The sequence below is a fragment of the Electrona antarctica genome (assembly GCF_951216825.1).
Source record: "Electrona antarctica genome assembly, chromosome: 13".
NCBI lineage: Eukaryota > Metazoa > Chordata > Actinopteri > Myctophiformes > Myctophidae > Electrona > Electrona antarctica.
The window spans coordinates 9,702,146-9,720,331 of NC_136794.1; the positions used below are offsets into that span (position 1 = coordinate 9,702,146).

The 18,186-nt window shown below is 42.6% G+C and overlaps 1 protein-coding gene across 2 annotated transcripts in view; it reads left to right on the top strand.

The window, feature by feature from the left end:
* Window positions 1–18,186, top strand: part of tbc1d4 (TBC1 domain family, member 4) — a 46,885-nt gene that overhangs the window by 2,023 nt on the left and 26,676 nt on the right. For both annotated transcript variants that reach the window (XM_079517428.1, XM_079517429.1), the window contains exons 2-9: window positions 8,840–8,968; window positions 10,704–10,941; window positions 12,070–12,314; window positions 13,739–13,828; window positions 14,603–14,707; window positions 14,877–15,009; window positions 15,215–15,306; window positions 15,753–15,863. In XM_079517428.1, coding sequence (XP_079373554.1) covers window positions 8,840–8,968; window positions 10,704–10,941; window positions 12,070–12,314; window positions 13,739–13,828; window positions 14,603–14,707; window positions 14,877–15,009; window positions 15,215–15,306; window positions 15,753–15,863 — 1,143 coding nt within the window. The remainder of the gene's footprint in view (window positions 1–8,839; window positions 8,969–10,703; window positions 10,942–12,069; window positions 12,315–13,738; window positions 13,829–14,602; window positions 14,708–14,876; window positions 15,010–15,214; window positions 15,307–15,752; window positions 15,864–18,186) is intronic.

Consider the following 18,186-nt stretch of genomic DNA (forward strand, 5'->3'; position numbering starts at 1 on the left):
GTGGTTAAATGTATGGGGCAAGGCCACTATGGATGTTTATGTTATTCTATTTTAAATTCATGAATCACATGACAAGGATCAGTCAAACTGTCATGCTTTTATACAAACATAGTAATAGCCACATATTTGAAGGATATTAAATACCATGCCTTTCCTGTGGTAGGTAAAAGACCAGAGTCCACCATTTGTCTTCTGCTGAAAGCTGAGAGGAGTAGGCCGGGCAACATGTTTGAGACATATTAATGTTTAAGGCAATTGGACTCTCCCATTTCAGACATGAATGTGTATAATGTACTGTGGATGTAACACAAAGTCACCTCAGTCTGTGTGTTGGTACCGGTTGTTACGCAAGAAAAACTGGTTTGGTAGCCCAGTTGCTACTGTAGCAACACGTGCAGGATGGAACACAAGGAATGCGCCTTCACCCAATGAGAACCTTACTCCACGGTCACTGCCACATAGCAGAACATTACACAGCAAAATCCAGTTAATTTAACTATTGAGTGTAAATATTTACCCATAGCCTACTGTGAAATCAAGTCATTTTTTCCTCAAGTTCTTTTTTTTTTGTTATTTTAAGTTACACCACAGTATTACTTTATTTTTAGGCAGAGGAGAGGGACATGCTTGTATGCTATTATTGGCTTTCTGTACTAACTTACGGGTATAGAGTGTATAAAGCTTGAAGGCATATTTCTTCCTTCAGTCGATAAGATATGAAAGGGTACGTCTGGTTGGCTGTCAGAGGACGTCTTGCTGAAGAAAGGGGCTCACTTGACAGAAGGAATGATTCATGGAACGCTATTATATTATGTAAGCAATTGGACACAATAAAGTCCAATGTGAACAACTGCTGACAGACAATACACTATGCATGAAAGTGGCATGCCTGGCTTGTGGTGTGTTTCCTTTGGAGGCACGGGAGGAAGCAAAGTGTGTTAAACTTCATGCTATCGGCGTGCACAAATCTGGTTTGTTCACTTTGTTGAACTTTTGAAATCAGTGCATTACAGCCCTAACACATGTTTCATCATCTTGAAATGGACCTGTTTCAATTTGTTTTTTGTAACCACTTGCACATTTAAGACCAAATTCATTCACTCTAATAGTGCAATAGTATCCGTCTTACTGCTTATCTATTTAGGCAAGGCTGCATTGTCATAACAGCGAACCCTTTGACTCACTGCATTCATGCCAGTATTAATTCCGTGATGGGCAGATCAAGGTTGTCTGCAGTCTAAACTGTTGCCACTGGCTTTTCCCCTGTGCTCTGACTTGGAACAGAATCACTGTTGAATATCTTCCGTCCCCAAGAGCTCTGAGTCAGTGACTGCCTGCTGTGTTCCAAAAATTCATTCCGTGCTGTGGTCCAAAACCTGCAGTGACGTAAAAGGGACCAAGTGACATTAGCAGATTGTCAAATAGCCAAGTGAGGGCAACAATAAAGAGCCTTACTACCTGCTGAAGATGACAGTATAGAATGCTTGTGACAGTGGAGATACAGTGGCAGAGTGCTTTGAAGGCTGAAATGAGAATTTGCCAAATTTCCCCATGTGTATGTCATTGCCTACAGTTTGAAAGAGTAACCACTGTCCATTCTGTTGGATTGTTGTCCATTGAAAAAAACCCAAATGGGTTACTGTTTAATTTAGGAGAAGGTAAAGCATCCGCACACTGGTTTAAAGCACCCAAAAGTTATTTTATTAATGGCACATTTAAATCTTTAAATCATGATTTATGTCTGAAGACATAACGGTGTGCCATTAATAAAATCTGTTTTTCGGAGCTTTAAACCAGTGTGGAGATGTTTTACCTTCTCCTTGATTCTTGTGGCATACATACAGGTACAGGATGTGCACACAATCTCCTCTGGAAACCTTACCATTAGTGATGCACCGAATATTCGGCTGCAGAAAATGGCTAAAAATGCATTTTCGGCCTATTCGGTTTGGGCCCGAATAAGCCGAATAATATCACTGAATAGTCAAAACACAGGGTTACCTACGTAACCTAATGTTTTGTTGTGATGACCTGGATACATACTAGCAAAACACGTTTGAACATCAACCTACACTTAGTACACGGCTGGCTCACCGCCAACATGTCACAGTCAAACATCAGAGATTTTGTTACAATGTTTCAGCAGTCAGTCTGGAATTAACGTATGCAATGAATGCATTCAAAAGTGCTTAATTAATGTTTTATGGACCCATAATAGTGACTATTATTTAATTTAAGTTTTGCCATAATCAGGTACCATTAAGGTACGGCCATGACAGCAATGGTAGGCCTACAAAAACTGTACAAAAAAATAAGGGAAACAATATATATAATAATTAATCATATTCGGCTATTCGGTATTCGGTTTTTGGCCAACTGTTTCCTATATTCGGTATTCGGTTTTGGCCAAGAAATTCCATTTCTGTGCCTCCCTACTTACCATTTAATTTTCCAATCCAATCTCAGTGTGGACGTAGTCATTATTTGATATTGTGAACCTGAAGAAACCTCTTCTGCCAATATACGAATAGAGGGTATGCGCATGCATAAAGTGAGTGGCAAATTCAGTGGCAAAGCGAGTTTAACGTTGTTTAATGAAATCAGATAGGACTTTTCTGTTTGGATGTATGGGCTATCAAGGCCAGAAAGTGTAGTTCTTTTGCTACTCAGTTGGCGTTCTGCATAACCTCCGGGTATGATGATGATGTCATGCACGTACCCTCTATTAAGAAGCTTGACACAGGGCATGATGTATGGACGGTAGTATACCACATGGAGCCACTCCATTAACAATAAATCAGAGGCTGATTTTGTGGACTTTGTAACCCGAGTACTGCTGTCACAGCTCAGTGTATATCAGAGTATTTATTCTTTCTTTTATAGTTTTTGTCAAGACTACAGCGCTGGATTTCCCGAAATGCAAACCAATTCGTCCAAGACAAGTCCATACAAATTATTAAAAAAAAATCCAGTGTTAAATCTATTTGCTGTATTAGAATATAGTGAATGACAGTGTCTACGTTTCTTTTTCTGTCCATCATGATACGCTGTGGGCTTATTTGATCTCCTATTTTACTTATTTGTGAATATGTTCGCCTATAATGACATGCACTAGACGCCAAGTTGAAAGTGTTAATAGTTTGAACAAAATCTGTAGGCTACAGTAGTATGAATAACAATCTGTGCAAAAGGTACAGTATGTAGAGAGCTTTCTGTCTGATATAATGAGCTTTTGACCCTCATCAGGGGGAGATGTACGGGAGCCTGTGTCTTATTGTTTTGTGTTGACTTGGGACACCATGTTTGTCAGCTTGACCCCTCTGTTGTGTCCACTCAGGCAGGTGGAAAAGCACTGAGTGGGTGTTGTAACTGTGTTGAGGTGCAGCTGGAATCACACTATCACAACAGATGCGTTTATACAGTCCTCCCTTCTTCCACAGGCGAGTGAGTCAGACAAAGCAAAGTTTATCAAAGTGTATTCTTTGTTGAGAATCACCTCTTTTGACTTGTCAGCTATTTCATTACGATTTATTTCGGTGCTATTTCGCAAAACATGTCTTTAACCTCAATTTATTATCCAGCATTTAATATGAAGTCACCGTACTTGTCACTATACTGCAAATGACGGGGATTACTTATTTTACATTAGAAGCCAACATGCCTCTTTGTTTAGGGTGGCTAGCTAGTAGCTACAGTAGTTACTAGTTCATTATAGCACACATTGGGGGATAAATCATATCTTTCTTTACGTTTAAACAATGGACACAAAAAGTAAACAAGATCTTTCTTGTGCTTAGTGTAAGGTGATTAAGTTGACTTAAGCAAAGCCAGTCATGCTTATGAATTCAAGGAATCTCTGTGCAGTACTGTATGTAGTGTATACACTAACTTTGCCTTGAGGTTTTAACTCTGGATAAATTAACTTCAATTTCAGTAGCACTAGTATTGTACACAGTAGGTGCTTAATTATTGGGAATTTTGGATGGCCCTTTGGTCTCAATCTACACTTATTCTCTGTTCATCTGCCTTTATTTCCAACCTCATATTATACTGAAACAATAAGCTATGGATGTTGGAAAAAGTCTCATTTGGTTTAATTTCAGGTTCTGTAGAGTAATTGTGTGGTTTTGAGTTTCCCTGTGGTGTGGTATGATGGTGTTGATAGAAGGAACTAAGGATGTACAGAGAGATAAACTACTTAGTTACTAAAGGCATTCCTTGTGCTTATTTTCTTTTAAAGCTCAAAGGGAGAGAATAGTCTGTGTGCAGGTTGGAGCTAACGACAACCAGGGGAACATTTACAGTGAGAGGATGCATTTTTGAACACGTTTTTAACATCTCTGTTCCATTGCACCATTTTGCCTCAGTTTCTGCCCTTGCCTCCACTCACTGGCCTTGAATTCGGTTTACTGCAAATAATTCATCAGATCAAATGCTGCACCGGTGGGCGTCATCTTACTTTATGAATAATACACCTGGGTTGTTAAATGTTAAGCTGACACCGTATGTTTATATCAATCAACGGCCAAGCCATAACACAGTGCTTTGTTGCCTTGACTGTGATTTCAAAAGCAGGGTCTTTGCATTAACTTGATGTCATATTTATTACATCAAAAGCTGTTTTTGGAAGAAGAACTTGCACTTTATTTCACAAGCTCAAAGTAACCAAATAAGTTACTTATTTGTGTAATTATGTTAAATTTGGCAGATTTATTATGTATTCGGTTATTTCGTCAGAGGAGCACACAGTGGGACTCACACAGACAATCCTGAAGCCACCATATTTTGTGCATGTAGTTGGGACTATTATTATTGTCATATAAAGCCCGATTTAGACAGTCATGCAACGTGTCACTCACGACGACCATGTTCTTTCAAAATGACAAATCAACACTTTCCTCAGTTGATTATACCGGTACATTATTTTTGTCAAGTGACAGGTCACACCATACTTTGTCACTGAAGCATAAATCAGGCTTACGGGAAACCCAAAATGTAGCCTAGCTTGTTTTCTATTGCCAGTGGTAATTCTTAATAACATGTTTTGGTGTGAGTCTTGTCTTACAGCCTGTGCCAAGCTGTGATCTCCAGATATTGACTGGAAATTTTCAAGTATGCCTGGGAAATAAGCCAGTTGACAGAATGCAAACGTAACCACACCCTTACTCTTACTTAGACAAGTCAGATCTTTGTGTCAGCAAAGAGATGGTTTAGTATACATACATGATGTACTCCCTTTTTCTCGGTATCTTAAAGGACTCCTCTGTCTCTCTCTCTCTCTCTCTCTCTCTCTCTCTCTCTCTCTCTCTCTCTCTCTCTCTTTCTCTCCCTGCACGCTCTTGCTTGAAGGCAGGCACTTTAAGTGTTTGACCTTAAAATGGTCCAAGTAGCCACAGCAACAACATGGAGTCGGTCAGGCAAAAATATTTGATCTCCCTGTCTCGTTTTGGATGAATTGGCTTCTTGTGTGGGGGGTTGAATTTTCTTTTTTCCCACACAAAACTCTCATTCACCTTTACTGGAGATTTCAGTTTCCCTACCTTTTCCTATATTAATTCCTGCATTCGGTATTGATATTGAGGCATTTTGATCTTTGCCAGGCCAAAAAGGGAGGCAGTTTTCACCTCTATTCGTGTGCGTGGCTGTGTGTGTGTGTGTGTGTGTGTGTGTGTGTGTGTGTGTGTGTGTGTGTGTGTGTGTGTGTGTGTGTGTGTGTGTGTGTGTGTGTGTGTGTGTGTGTGTGTGTGTGTGTGTGTGTGTGTGTGTGTGTGTGTGTGTGTGTGTGTGTGTGTGTGTGTGTGTCCACCTGTAAAGCTGTGGAAAATCTTTCTTGCACAACACTGGACCAATTGGTGTCAAATATCGCACGTACACTTACTCACCAGGTCAAGGAAGAACCTCTGCCCCAAATATTTAACATAAGTCTTATGGTGGCACCAGGCACGTGCAGAGAGTGTTGGAGAGGCAGGGGCTGAAATCCCATAAGAGGGCACTTTTGGCCCAAATTAGCAAAAATACGCTTCGTGCTAGCCTGTGACGCGTTGAGAGCTTGTAGATCAGCTATTTTCGGGGCACAACCCTGCACTCTTTATCTACTGGAGATGCGGTGTACGGCATGGATTTCGAAAAACCAATTAGTTCAGGAGACTTCAGGGGAAAAAAACAATTCTCCTTTATTTTCATCATATTAGGTACAAATAGTCTGGTGAGTCATGTGACAATGACCATCAAACAGGGTTTTGATACTCCATACTGTTTGCCTGTAATTACCTTCAAAGATTTGTGGGCGGGCCTAATTCTTACAAAAATGTGACCAGGTCTAGCAAAATGGTCCTCATCTCAACTATAATGAAAAGGCAGAACATTTTTGCTTTGTCTTTTTTTTGTGATTTTCGTTTTTTTTCATATTAACACAGTTTGAATGTTGAAGAAGGTTTTCATTCCAACAGATTATTGATTTGGGCAAATTAAATGTATACATTTATAAGTCAAAGTAGGCTAGCCAGCTCTAGGTGTTGAAATGTTGTGAACAAGGGGATTTTCTCAGCTTTGGGTAATATCTCCTTCAAATAGTTTCCAATTTCATTGAATGATACATCATATGAAAGCTTACATTCTGTACTTTAATAATCTGTAAAAAACTGAAAAATTACTCTGGTCGAGATGAGGGCCTATTTGCCAGACCTGGTCACAAATGCCATATCTCTAATGAAACATCCAATCAACCCACATGTTGAGGGGGCCTCTATAGAGCACACGTCCAAAAGCACTTTCACTTCTGCCCATAGTGGGCATGCACAAAATGCATACAGTTGCAATGTATGTTGTAGAAATGGTACCTGCCCAGCTTCCTTGTGCCTTGATGGACTAACACAGCTGATTAGGGAACCGATCCTGGTGGAGATCTGCAGAGCGCAGCTTTGTAGTTGTTACATAATGTCTCTTCCTCTAAAACCAAAGCATATATTTGCGCAACAAACAGGCCACCTGTGCTTATCAGATACTGTGATAGATTTGTGTGCAGAATGCGGAGCAGCTGTTTGTTTTAGACTCATTGGTGCTAAAACAAGTTATTCAGTTGACCTTGGCTCAGATCACTCTTGCTTTTTAAGGGGCTCTGTCATCAATAAGTGTCCCCCTCCTCTTCCGCTGTGCCTGCTAAATTAAGAGTGTGTTGATTTTCTGCATTTCATATACAGGAAAATGTATTTAAGGGGCATGCCGGCCCGGTAGTTGACCGGATACTCATACTGCATCGACTGCATAATCATAACGTCCCCGGTTCACTTCCGGCTGTAGACCTGTGTTGCATGTCTTTCCCCCTCTGTCCCCACTAGAGAAGTGGATTCACACATTCTGCTGTATTGCTAAAGAATGGCCCAGAGAAGTCTTGTATTCTCTTGCCTTGACTTGTGCAGTTTACCTTCCTTCCTTCCTTGACTTGAGTCACAAAGAGTGTCCTTGTGCTCTCTGGCATGGATGCAACTGTCTGCACTTTCTAGTTTGTGTAACAGGGAAGCAGAAGCAGAGTGACTGACCTTCAGTTCTCTTGTTTCTGCCAGCCTAGGTCTGTTTTGTCTTCAGTCAGTAATGAGCCTGGGCGTTCCCTGGCCTTTCTCCCAGTTCTGACAACATTATGCTGTTTGGCCTGTCCTTTGTTGACTAGCCCTTTGTCACAGTGAAAATGTGTGCTATTGCCAATAACTATTTGAAACAACTGTACGCTCGCAAAACCTTTCTGTTTACAACGACATACCCGGCAGCTAGACCACGTCTCAAAGACTTTATTGTCACATCATGCACTTACAGGTATACAGTAGTCTGTGAAATTCCTTGTTGTACAAGCTCAACTTTGCACTTACAATATGAGTTAGAACAGAAAAGAGGCAAAAGAAAGTAAGAAACTCGGAACACAAAACAAGTAACAGGAAGGCATGGTCAAATCAAATACCCATGGCACTACAGGAGGCAGAAATGCTTCTTATGCAGGTGAAACACATCCAGCATATATTCAATCACAGTGCACGCATCTGCCTGGGTGACGGAAGACTGCTGGGCGAGCGCTGGGGCTTTGGCATGGGGGGGGGGGGGGGGGGGGGTGCCAAAGCTTGGGTCCAAACGGTTGCAAGGAGTTAACGCTAAAACAGTCTCGACCCTTTGGTGTGGTTTGGGCCATTGAATTCCATGCGTTGAATCACTAGGGTCAACGTGGGTCAACGTGCAACAAGACATATCACACCGCAGGGACAACGCTGAAACCGTCTTGACCCTTTGGTGTGGTTAGGGCTTAAGGGTGGCAGTGGGGGAAGTGTTTTGAGTGTACAGGGCCTGTTGAGAAACTCTAGTTTTCACTGGCTGCCATGCGCGGCTGCGCTAATAACTTTTGGGCGGGCCCGTCTAGAGTTTGAATGGATAGGAGACATTGAAGAGGAAAGACGGGTGGGAGGATCAACATATGGAATGTCAGAACAGGTCAGCTCCATATATGGAGAAGATCTAAGGGTTTGTGGTTTGAGGTCAGATGTAGAGTTGCTGGCCGGCTCCTATATATGCAGATCTAGGTGATGATCCAGTCTTCTCCATGTATGGCTATCCAGGGTTTGATGAGATCAGTGTCGTGATCTTCATATATGACGGACTTATGGCCATATATGGTGGCGTGACGGACAGACTGACTGACGGACTGACTGACTGTTTTGCAGGTTTTCATAGTAATCTGCTAGTAACCTACAGTCGCTATAAACTGACCACAATTCCTGTTTGCTTTCATTTGTCTTTTAAAGTTCTACCTCAATTATCATTTTAATCTCACCCTCGTGTACCTCCCCTGTCTCTCTAGGTTCCAGAGGTGATCACCACTCTTCGACAGGCATCTAAATCGGCTCTGACAGGAGATGCAAAACACAAGCAGGAGACAGACGAGGCCTTCTACAACTCCCAGAAGTTCGAGGTTCTCTACTGCGGCAAGGTAGAACCCAATAAGCACATCTTACGTTTAACCCATTTAGGCCTGACCTCGAAATTTAAAAAAAATCTTCTAAATCCTTCAGTTTTCTGAAATAAATATTTTCACGATTTTCCAAAAATAGCAGACCTACAAGCTCATAGCGCGCCACTCGGTGGCGCGCTATGAGCTTGTAGATCTGCTATTTTTCAATAGCTAAAGTATAACAATGTTTGAAACACCAAAAGGGGTTCCCGCCCATCTTACGTTTAAAGTAGAATCCTGAGTGTTAATTTAACTGTAAGGGTCTTATCTTCCATCTAAGACGGCGCTAAACCGTTTTTAGCGCCACATTTTTAGCACCAACCTGGCAACCATATACCAAATCACTGTGCGCTGATTTTGCGTGTGGGTGTGTGTTGGTCTTAAAATGAGGTGTGGCTATGTGCCGTGGATTCAAATTTCCCACGCATTAATTGCAATGAACCGTTAACTCAGCCCCACCCTCTCCCACTTAGACACTCCCACTTGGACACTTTCCAGCCGGGCTCATTCATTCCAATGTAAATATCATGGATTTTACACATTAAATACTGGTTCATTTTTGGAAACAGACCTTCAAAATCTCTTTCAAATCCGTCAACAAGGCCTGCCATATGATGCACTGGAAAAATATGTGCGTGGCATTTATTTTTTAAAACAATGTTTCATCATATAGGAAAACTATTGGTGGAGAGGCTTGTCTGACCCATGTTATGCTTTGCTGTGATTGGACCATAGCAGTTTGGGGAGGGGCTTAGCTATAGGTCAATTGAGGTGGCATTTTAAGCACGTGATTCTTCATTTGTCCTATGAAAAGTTGCAGCGGCTATGCCTGTTAGATGAGCCGTGATGGAAATTAATGCAGCGTATACGTATGCCTCATTTACAGTAGTTGTGTGTCAACAAAAATATCATACAAGGCAGCTCACAACTTGTCGCAGCAGGTTTTATCTATCTATAAATGCAGGCTCTGGACAGAGCCTGTTCTGACATCACAACACTCCATATTTGGGCATGCCCGACACAGAACTCCATATGTACGCGTGTACGTCTGTAATCCACGTAACTCGAGAACCGTTCGCCCCACTGATTTCAAATTCGTCACGCGTTCCACACGCCCGGTGACGAGTCGGTCAGATCCACGGTTGTCCAGAACTGCCACAATATGGAGCTGGCCTGTTCTGACATCACAACACTCCATATTTGGGCATGTTTGCCTTACTGTATATAGGAATAAAGGGACACAGAGAGACAGATACAGAAATCTACATGGGCATTAAAGGGAGGCAGACTGATGGGTGGGCACAACGGATATTGCATAGCCGGGTGGGGCATGGATCTCCAACTTTGTTACTGACTTGGTGCTCTACAGCCGGGCAATGTAATGCCCGGCTTACATTGCCAAATGTAATGTCCAAAACACCTATGACTAATTCAGGAGTCAGGACCGTTAGCACTGGGCACAGACACATAGCGGACACATTTGGCATCCCTTAAATAGAACTATTGCTCCGGACACGCTGGCAAGACCATGCGCCATGGCGCAGAGGTTCATTTTAAAATAGGGCCTTTAGAATGTACAAGTTTACTCTTTCAGGTCCATTTGGACACTCACAACAACTAACACTCTAACACCAACTAACACCAACTAACACCTTTCCTGCTGATAAGTGAACTGAATCAATTTATTTTGGTGTGATATAAATCTAACCCCCAGGTGACAGTTGGACACAAAAAGGCTCCAGCCACCCTCATCGACGACTGCATCGATAAGTTCCGCCAGCATGAGTTGGAGCGCAAGCGCCTGCGTCTGCTCAACGGCCAACGGAGCTCCATGGAAAGCGAACCGGTGGAGTTTATCATGGGGGGAGATGGAGACCCCCTGTCGTCCGTCCTGAATGAGAGTCTGGAGAGTTCCGACAGCCTCGGAGTGGATGACATGTTGAACGGTGGAGGTAGGACTATGAATGAACCCCTTGTTGCATAGGTTTTAAGCCAGCTTGTTTGAATTGATTTAGTTTCAGAAACATCTACTGGTAGAGAAGTGTCATTTATTGCCAAGTACATTTACACACAGACATCATTTGACCTCTGCATTTAAGGGAAATTGAGTGTTTACAATGGGAAAGTTGCCTAGCAGTGCATGGCTGCCCCGTCCGGTCTGTTAATATTTTTCAACACTACAACAAGCGATTTTAAGCAACACCGTTTTAAAGTGGATTTTCATGACAAGCAACTCAGCGGTCGGTGCACTGGCTGTTCAAAGGTAACTTTACACATAGGCAGTCTAGCCTGAAAGACGGCCGTAAATTGTCGGCATTCAACCTGTTAACCCTTTGCACGCCGGAGTGACGGACCTTTTTTGATGACGTCATCAAAACGCGTCTCATATCCCATTCTGTCCGGTGGATGACTGTATGACTGTGTATGACTTCAAACTGATTAAAAATGTGGATTAAACAATGAAAACATAACTCGGGCAACTCGTGAATCGCAGGGAAAGTGTTCTACAATTAAATAACTCGAGCAACTTGTGAATAGAAGTCAAAGTGTTAACCTATCCTAACCATAAGGAACAGTGTTCATTGTTTGAATTGGGCCGGTTTCTCCTCTGGAGCAGAGCTACAGTAAGAGAGAGCTAAGAGATGAGATACTTGCCATTAAGTAAATTTTTACAACATACATACAAGAACCTACGTTGTCATGAGAAAATACGCGATGGCCATGAAACACCAGGGTCTTGAGTTGAAATTGTATGTACAGTCACAACACTGTACATATTCCCATGTAAACTTGCATATCAGAAACAAATCATCAGAAAATTGCATATAATTCTGTAGCAGCAGCCATGACCGTAAGGGCCGATTCATACTCAGGCTCGTCAGAAAATTTCAGTAGCACCGAAGAGCCGACTTTAGGACGCTACCCCCCCCCCCCCCCCCCCCCCCCCCCCCCCCCCCCCCAAATAACCTCAAATGTCACATTGTAGGCTCTACAGAGCCGAAACGACTTTTATTCTGCTCTAAAATAGGAGTATAAATCGCGCCTAACACGCAAGACTGGTGTGTGTGTGTGCGGTTCAGGTAAGGGCCTGACCAGCAGCTCCAGCCAGAGCAGCCTGAGGGGAGCCTTCCCAGAATGCATCCTGGAGGACTCTGGCTACGAGGAGCAGCAGGAGTTCCGCACGCGCTGCAGCAGCCTGGCGGGGAGCCTGCAGAGGAAGCCCAGAGACGGAGCCATGATCCCTCCCACGCGGCGGCGACACGCCAGCGCGCCCAACCACGTCCAGCCCTCCGACACAGACAAGAACCGCACCATGCTCTTTCAGGTACACCAAAAAACCATGGGCGACGACGCACTTGTCTGGCAATGTCCATAGTGGTCAACGCGGTAGCATAATGGTAGCGTGTATTCGTCTTAGTTTCAAACTGATCATTCTGTAGGACGTTTTTCTCTTCTTTACGGTCCAGTTGACTGTAAGAAGAGCAAAGGCTGATTGGTATACAATTCAGCCTGTAGAGAATCCCTACAGGGTCTAAGAGCTTCACCTCAACATACTTTTCTTTTGGAACGTGGTCGAACGTTGCATGTTGCATGCTTCGGCAGTCACAAGGTGTGATGAGTCCAATTGTTGGTTCCCTTAAACAACAATGAGATGAATTGACTCTGTAAATTGTAAAACTCAACTAGTGGTATGTTGTGATGGTCTGTGCACTTGATGACACACACACACACACACACACACACACACACACACACACACACACACACACACGCTTGCTTGCTTCAGCACTGTTTGTCATTCAATCTCATCCTACATTTAGCCTAGACTCCTCCATCATTTTAATTTGAAACCAGGTGTCAGTTATATTACTAGACTCTGTGTTACTGCCCTTCATAAAGAGCTAGTCACTTTCAATCGCAGAATTAGTTTGAAGCTTTATTGCTTGCGTGACAGTTTGTTTTGGCTTTCTCATTGATGGTTAAAGATCCCATGACCTCCGATGGACTGTATGATGTAGTGCATTTTGAAAGCAAAGATTTAAACTAGCAGCTGTAGATGTAATATTAATCAATAATGTGCAACAACATGACCTATTTATTTTTTCAAATAAGTGAAGCACAAGAAATAAGCGATCAAATATAGATGCTGATGTCATACAGTCTATGGAGTCAGCTGCTGCCATTCCTCGCACGCTATGGCAATTTTCTCATGAAGCGAATTCAGAGAACTAGAGCACAGCGCTCAATACAATACAATACAATAGACTGTTTCAGTCAATTATGGGAAAAATAATTTTTTTAGCGGACTACTGACCTTGTTTTTGAGTGTGCGTTTCTACAGTATGTGTTTCATTGAACGGGTCCCTGAAAGTAGCTGTGTGGTACAGCTACTTTCAGGCCACAATTGCCACATTATCTATGCATGAAGGGCAGATAGACCTGTTGTAACCTATACATTGTACCTTTCAATCCGGGTGCTACCTCTGTGTCTCATGAGTTGTTGCTATAAATACTGGTAGTAATATTATTTATATATGTATATATATATTATAAGAATTTGAAGGTTTTCAGACAACTTTAGGTTAGGTTTTAGATGGTGTTTTACTGTTTTTAGAATCGGCCTCAGGTCTAAAGTGTGTGCGTGTGTGTACGTGTATGTGCAATTTGTGCATGCGTGCGTGTCTCTCTCTCTCTCTCTCTCTCTCTGTCTGTGTACATGGCCTCTGACCATACTATACTGTTTCATAGGTGGGGCGTTTTGAAGTGAACCTCATCAGTCCAGACAGTAAAACTGTTGTGCTGGAAAAGATCTTCAAAGATATCTCATCCTGCTCTCAGGTCAGTTTGTGTTCACTAGTGTCCCCTCTCCCAGATAGAGTCATACTCAGAGAACAAGCTCTTCTCTGCAGAATAATAATAATAATAATAAAACTTTATTTGTATAGCACCTTTCATGACATGAAATGCAGCTCAAAGTGCTTTACACAAAAAAAGAAAAGAAAGGCAGGGCATAAACAATACAGTGAGGACATGAATAATTTTTTTTTTAAAGACAAATAAATCAATTAAAAGCAAGGGTGTAGAAGTGGGTCTTGAGCTGAGCTTTAAAAATGTCTACAGAGGCTGCCTGTCGAAGGTACAGTGGGAGTTTGTTCCACGCCGTCGGCCCGTAGAAGCAAAAAGCTGCTTCCCCGTATTTTTTAATTGCCATTTTTTTAGGCAAAGCGAGCAGGCCAGCAGTGGAAGACCTTAGGGGGCGGTTTGGGACATATTTCGGCAGGCAGTCATGTAGGTAGGAAGGTGCGAGACCATTGAGAGAAGAAACCTGTGTTCTTTTTTGTTTTGTTTTAGTTTACTTGTGCATTAGAGCTCGTCGACACCAAGCCGGCCCAATGTTTGGCTCTCGTGCAACATTATGGAGAATCTGAAATGCTATAACAATATCTATCGATGTGGGTTTGTGCATCAACACATAAGCTGTACATTAGCTGAGTGTGGAGATCCCATTAGTGCACTCTTATCATCCATGCTTGTTGTGGGGCTGAATTCAAAAGCCCCCAAAGGTCTTGTCTGAGTGAAGTCTATCCTAGTGTATTCTTCTAACATTTACAGGGCGTGAAGCAGACCGACCATTTTGGGTTCATCTGTCGGGAGCCCGTAGAGGGTGGGCCCAGTCAGTATGTCTGCTATGTCTTCCAGTGTGCCAGTGAGTCCCTGGTGAGTTGTGTTGAGCATGCAACATCATGAGAGGAACTCAGGCTTTCTTTTAATCTTTAAGCCCCTGTTTTCAGTGACTTCAAGCTTTTTTCCCCACTGTCTGTGTGTGTGTGTGTGTGTGTGTGTGTGTGTGTGTGTGTGTGTTTGCGTGTGCGTGTGCGTGTGTCAGGTGGAAGAGGTGATGCAGACCATGAAGCAGGCGTTCAGTACGGCACAGGCCCTGCAGAGCAACACGACGCAGATTCAGCTGTGCGAAGCCTGTCCCATGCACAAACTGCACAAGCTGTGCGAGAGGATCGAAGGTAGGCTGTTTGATCTGAACTCAGCCTTGCAGCACTTTCACTAGTGATTGGGTTCTGAGGTCAGAAAGGACACAATAATTGTAACCGCAAATGTACATTCACAAATACCGCTCTCACTGTCTTTGGTCATGACTACATGAATGCATTCAGTAAGGGTCTTAAGCGAGGCAATCCTTTTTTCCATTTTGATTTTTGTGTTTCCCAGGTCTCTATCCACCCAGGGCGAAGATAGCCATCCAAAAATACCTCTCCCAGCTGGGTGACAATGAGCAGGCTGATATATTTGAGCGCGTTCAGGTAATGTCTTACTTCACTGGCAAAATAGGTGACATTTTAACTCTTAAAATGTTAACTTGGTGATGTTTACTTTATTTTATTATTGTTATTGTAATGTAATGCATAGGATAGTACTGGTAATTGTGTGTGTGTGTGTGTGTGTGTGTGTGTGTGTGTGTGTGTGTGTGTGTGTGTGTGTGTGTGTGTGTGTGTGTGTGTGTGTGTGTGTGTGTGTGTGTGTGTGTGTGTGTGTGTGTGTGTGTTTGTTTGTATTTTATACGTGATTAACTCGCCCGAAGATATATATTTTAGAACTATTCTTTGTGTCATGTCACTGTACAGTTTTCACCACGAATGGAGGGCCTTAACCTGTATGAATGAGGCAGGCATCAACTATATGAATGATGTTTGGTGCAAAATCAGCTATTTAAATATATTAATATATGTGCACGTGTCCGTGTCTGCAGAGGATGAAACCTGGGTCGGATCATGAGGAGAATGAGCTGGTGATTCTGCATCTGAGACAGCTCTGCGGGACCAAGCAGGAGACCCACGTCCACATCGGAGATGCGCCTCAGGTAGTTAAATCTGTGACTGAATGTCTATTCCCTGGTCGTCCCCACTGGAGTTCACTAATGTCTATTCCCTGGTCCCCACTCCCCACTGGAGTTCACTAATGTATATTCCCTGGTCCCCACTGGAGTTCACTAATGTCTATTCCCTGGTCCCACTGGAGTTCACTGATGTATATTCCCTGGTCCCCACTGGAGTTCACTAATGTCTATTCCCTGGTCCCCACTGGAGTTCACTAATGTATATTCCCTGGTCCCCACTCCCCACTGGAGTTCACTAATGTCTATTCCCTGGTCCCCACTGGAGTTCACTAATGTCTATTCCCTGGTCCCCACTGGAGTTCACTAATGTCTATTCCCTGGTCCCCACTGGAGTTCACTAATGTCTATTCCCTGGTCCCCACTGGAGTTCACTAATGTCTATTCCCTGGTCCCCACTGGAGTTCACTAATGTCTATTCCCTGGTCCCCACTGGAGTTCACTAATGTCTATTCCCTGGTCCCCACTGGAGTTCACTAATGTCTATTCCCTGGTCCCCACTGGAGTTCACTCTTGTCTATTCCCTGGTCCCACTGGAGTTCACTAATGTCTATTCCCTGGTCCCCACTCCCCACTGGAGTTCACTAATGTCTATTCCCTGGTCCCACTGGAGTTCACTAATGTCTATTCCCTGGTCCCACTGGAGTTCACTAATGCCGCAATCATGTTGTGAGCATGGTCTCTCATTGTGACCACATCAGGAAGGAATGTCTTCATTTCATTTAATTTGTTATGACATTTATGTAGAGTAGAATAAAAAATGCACTTAATTTTTATTGAGAAAAAAGACTGACAACAAACAAGAAAGAAAAAGCGACAAGAAAACAGTACCAAAAAGCAAAAGCAAACGAGACAAAATAGAAAAAAATAAAAGAAAAAGGCTGCATATTTCATATATTACATTAATTGAATTCCTCATACATTGTCAATAGGCTGGATGAAGAGACCCCACTTTTCCCACTTTATAGAACTTATCCTCTTGTAGTCTAATTATGAATGTTAGTTTTTCCATGACATACAATTCCTTCCAATGTTCTTTCGTTGGTGAGAATGAAATATTCTTTTAACATAATATAAGCCAATATGGATTTATTCTTCATTATATTTGTATTATAATATAAAAAATAAATATAATAATAATAATTAATTTGTCTGGAAAATAATGTTTGTGTAAAAAATTGTGGAACATTGTATCGTAAACCTAGTATCATGATTCGAATCGTATCATGACTTCAGTGAATCATAATTCCATCTAAAATAAAAAAAGATGTGTTCTCAATGCATGTCAGCCGTTTGGTGGAATTGAATCTCAGGTTAACCCCCTTTCTGAAACCAGCTCCTCGCCACTCGCTCTACACACTTGCCCTCGATATGCGCGTTCACGCGAGGCTGCGCCATATTAAGTGTCGTCCGAAACCAAGCAGCCTTGAGTGGAAGTGGCTTATAAAGCCCTCAAGAGCGAGTCTGTGCCGATCTAGACTCGATTGCCTTGTGCAGCCCTGTTCTCTGTCCGCATGGAAACCGCGACCTACAAATGTAAGTACCACCACAAATAAATGATAAATAAACTCCTCCTAAACAATCTTCATCTGATGCAGAATAGACAACACTCCAACTGATGTTCACAAGGGCTATTTATTTACCCCACCGTGAAAAAAACTATAAATGAAAGTTATGAAACCACACAAACAAAACAACTTTTAACACAATGATTTATAAACACCATGGATGTATATGACATGTCATTTTTGACAGTCACGCTGTATTTCCTTTTTCCATATTAATGAATCCACATGTCACAAACATACACTATACAATGCAATATAACTGTACAAACAAAATAACAGGTAACACAATTGCGTGATGGTAACCATGGCAACGAATGGTGTCTGTTTCCTGTTTCTGCACAAGGAGGGCGAGTGTATTTCCAAACAGTTTTTTATACCCAGCACCCTAATCAAGGGAACTTGATTCAGCTGGAGGGGCACTTTCTGACGAGGGAACCTCCCGAGAGCACTTCAAGTCAAGGGACTGTGTCGTGTATTTTGGACACGAAACACCACGAATTACTTAACCAAAACGGGAGAGCATTGAGATAATTGTGAGACGGCAGCAGACAGGAAGATGTTCCTTGATGTTTATTTCGAAGTACACAGCATAGCATAGCATAGGCCTGGCTGGCCTTGACCAGCCACCACCAGGTAGTGACTGGCCAACTGACTGAACTGGTTACATTCAATTGCATGACCTTAAGTACAGTTTCCACAGAGGTGAGAATAGAGGCGTGTTC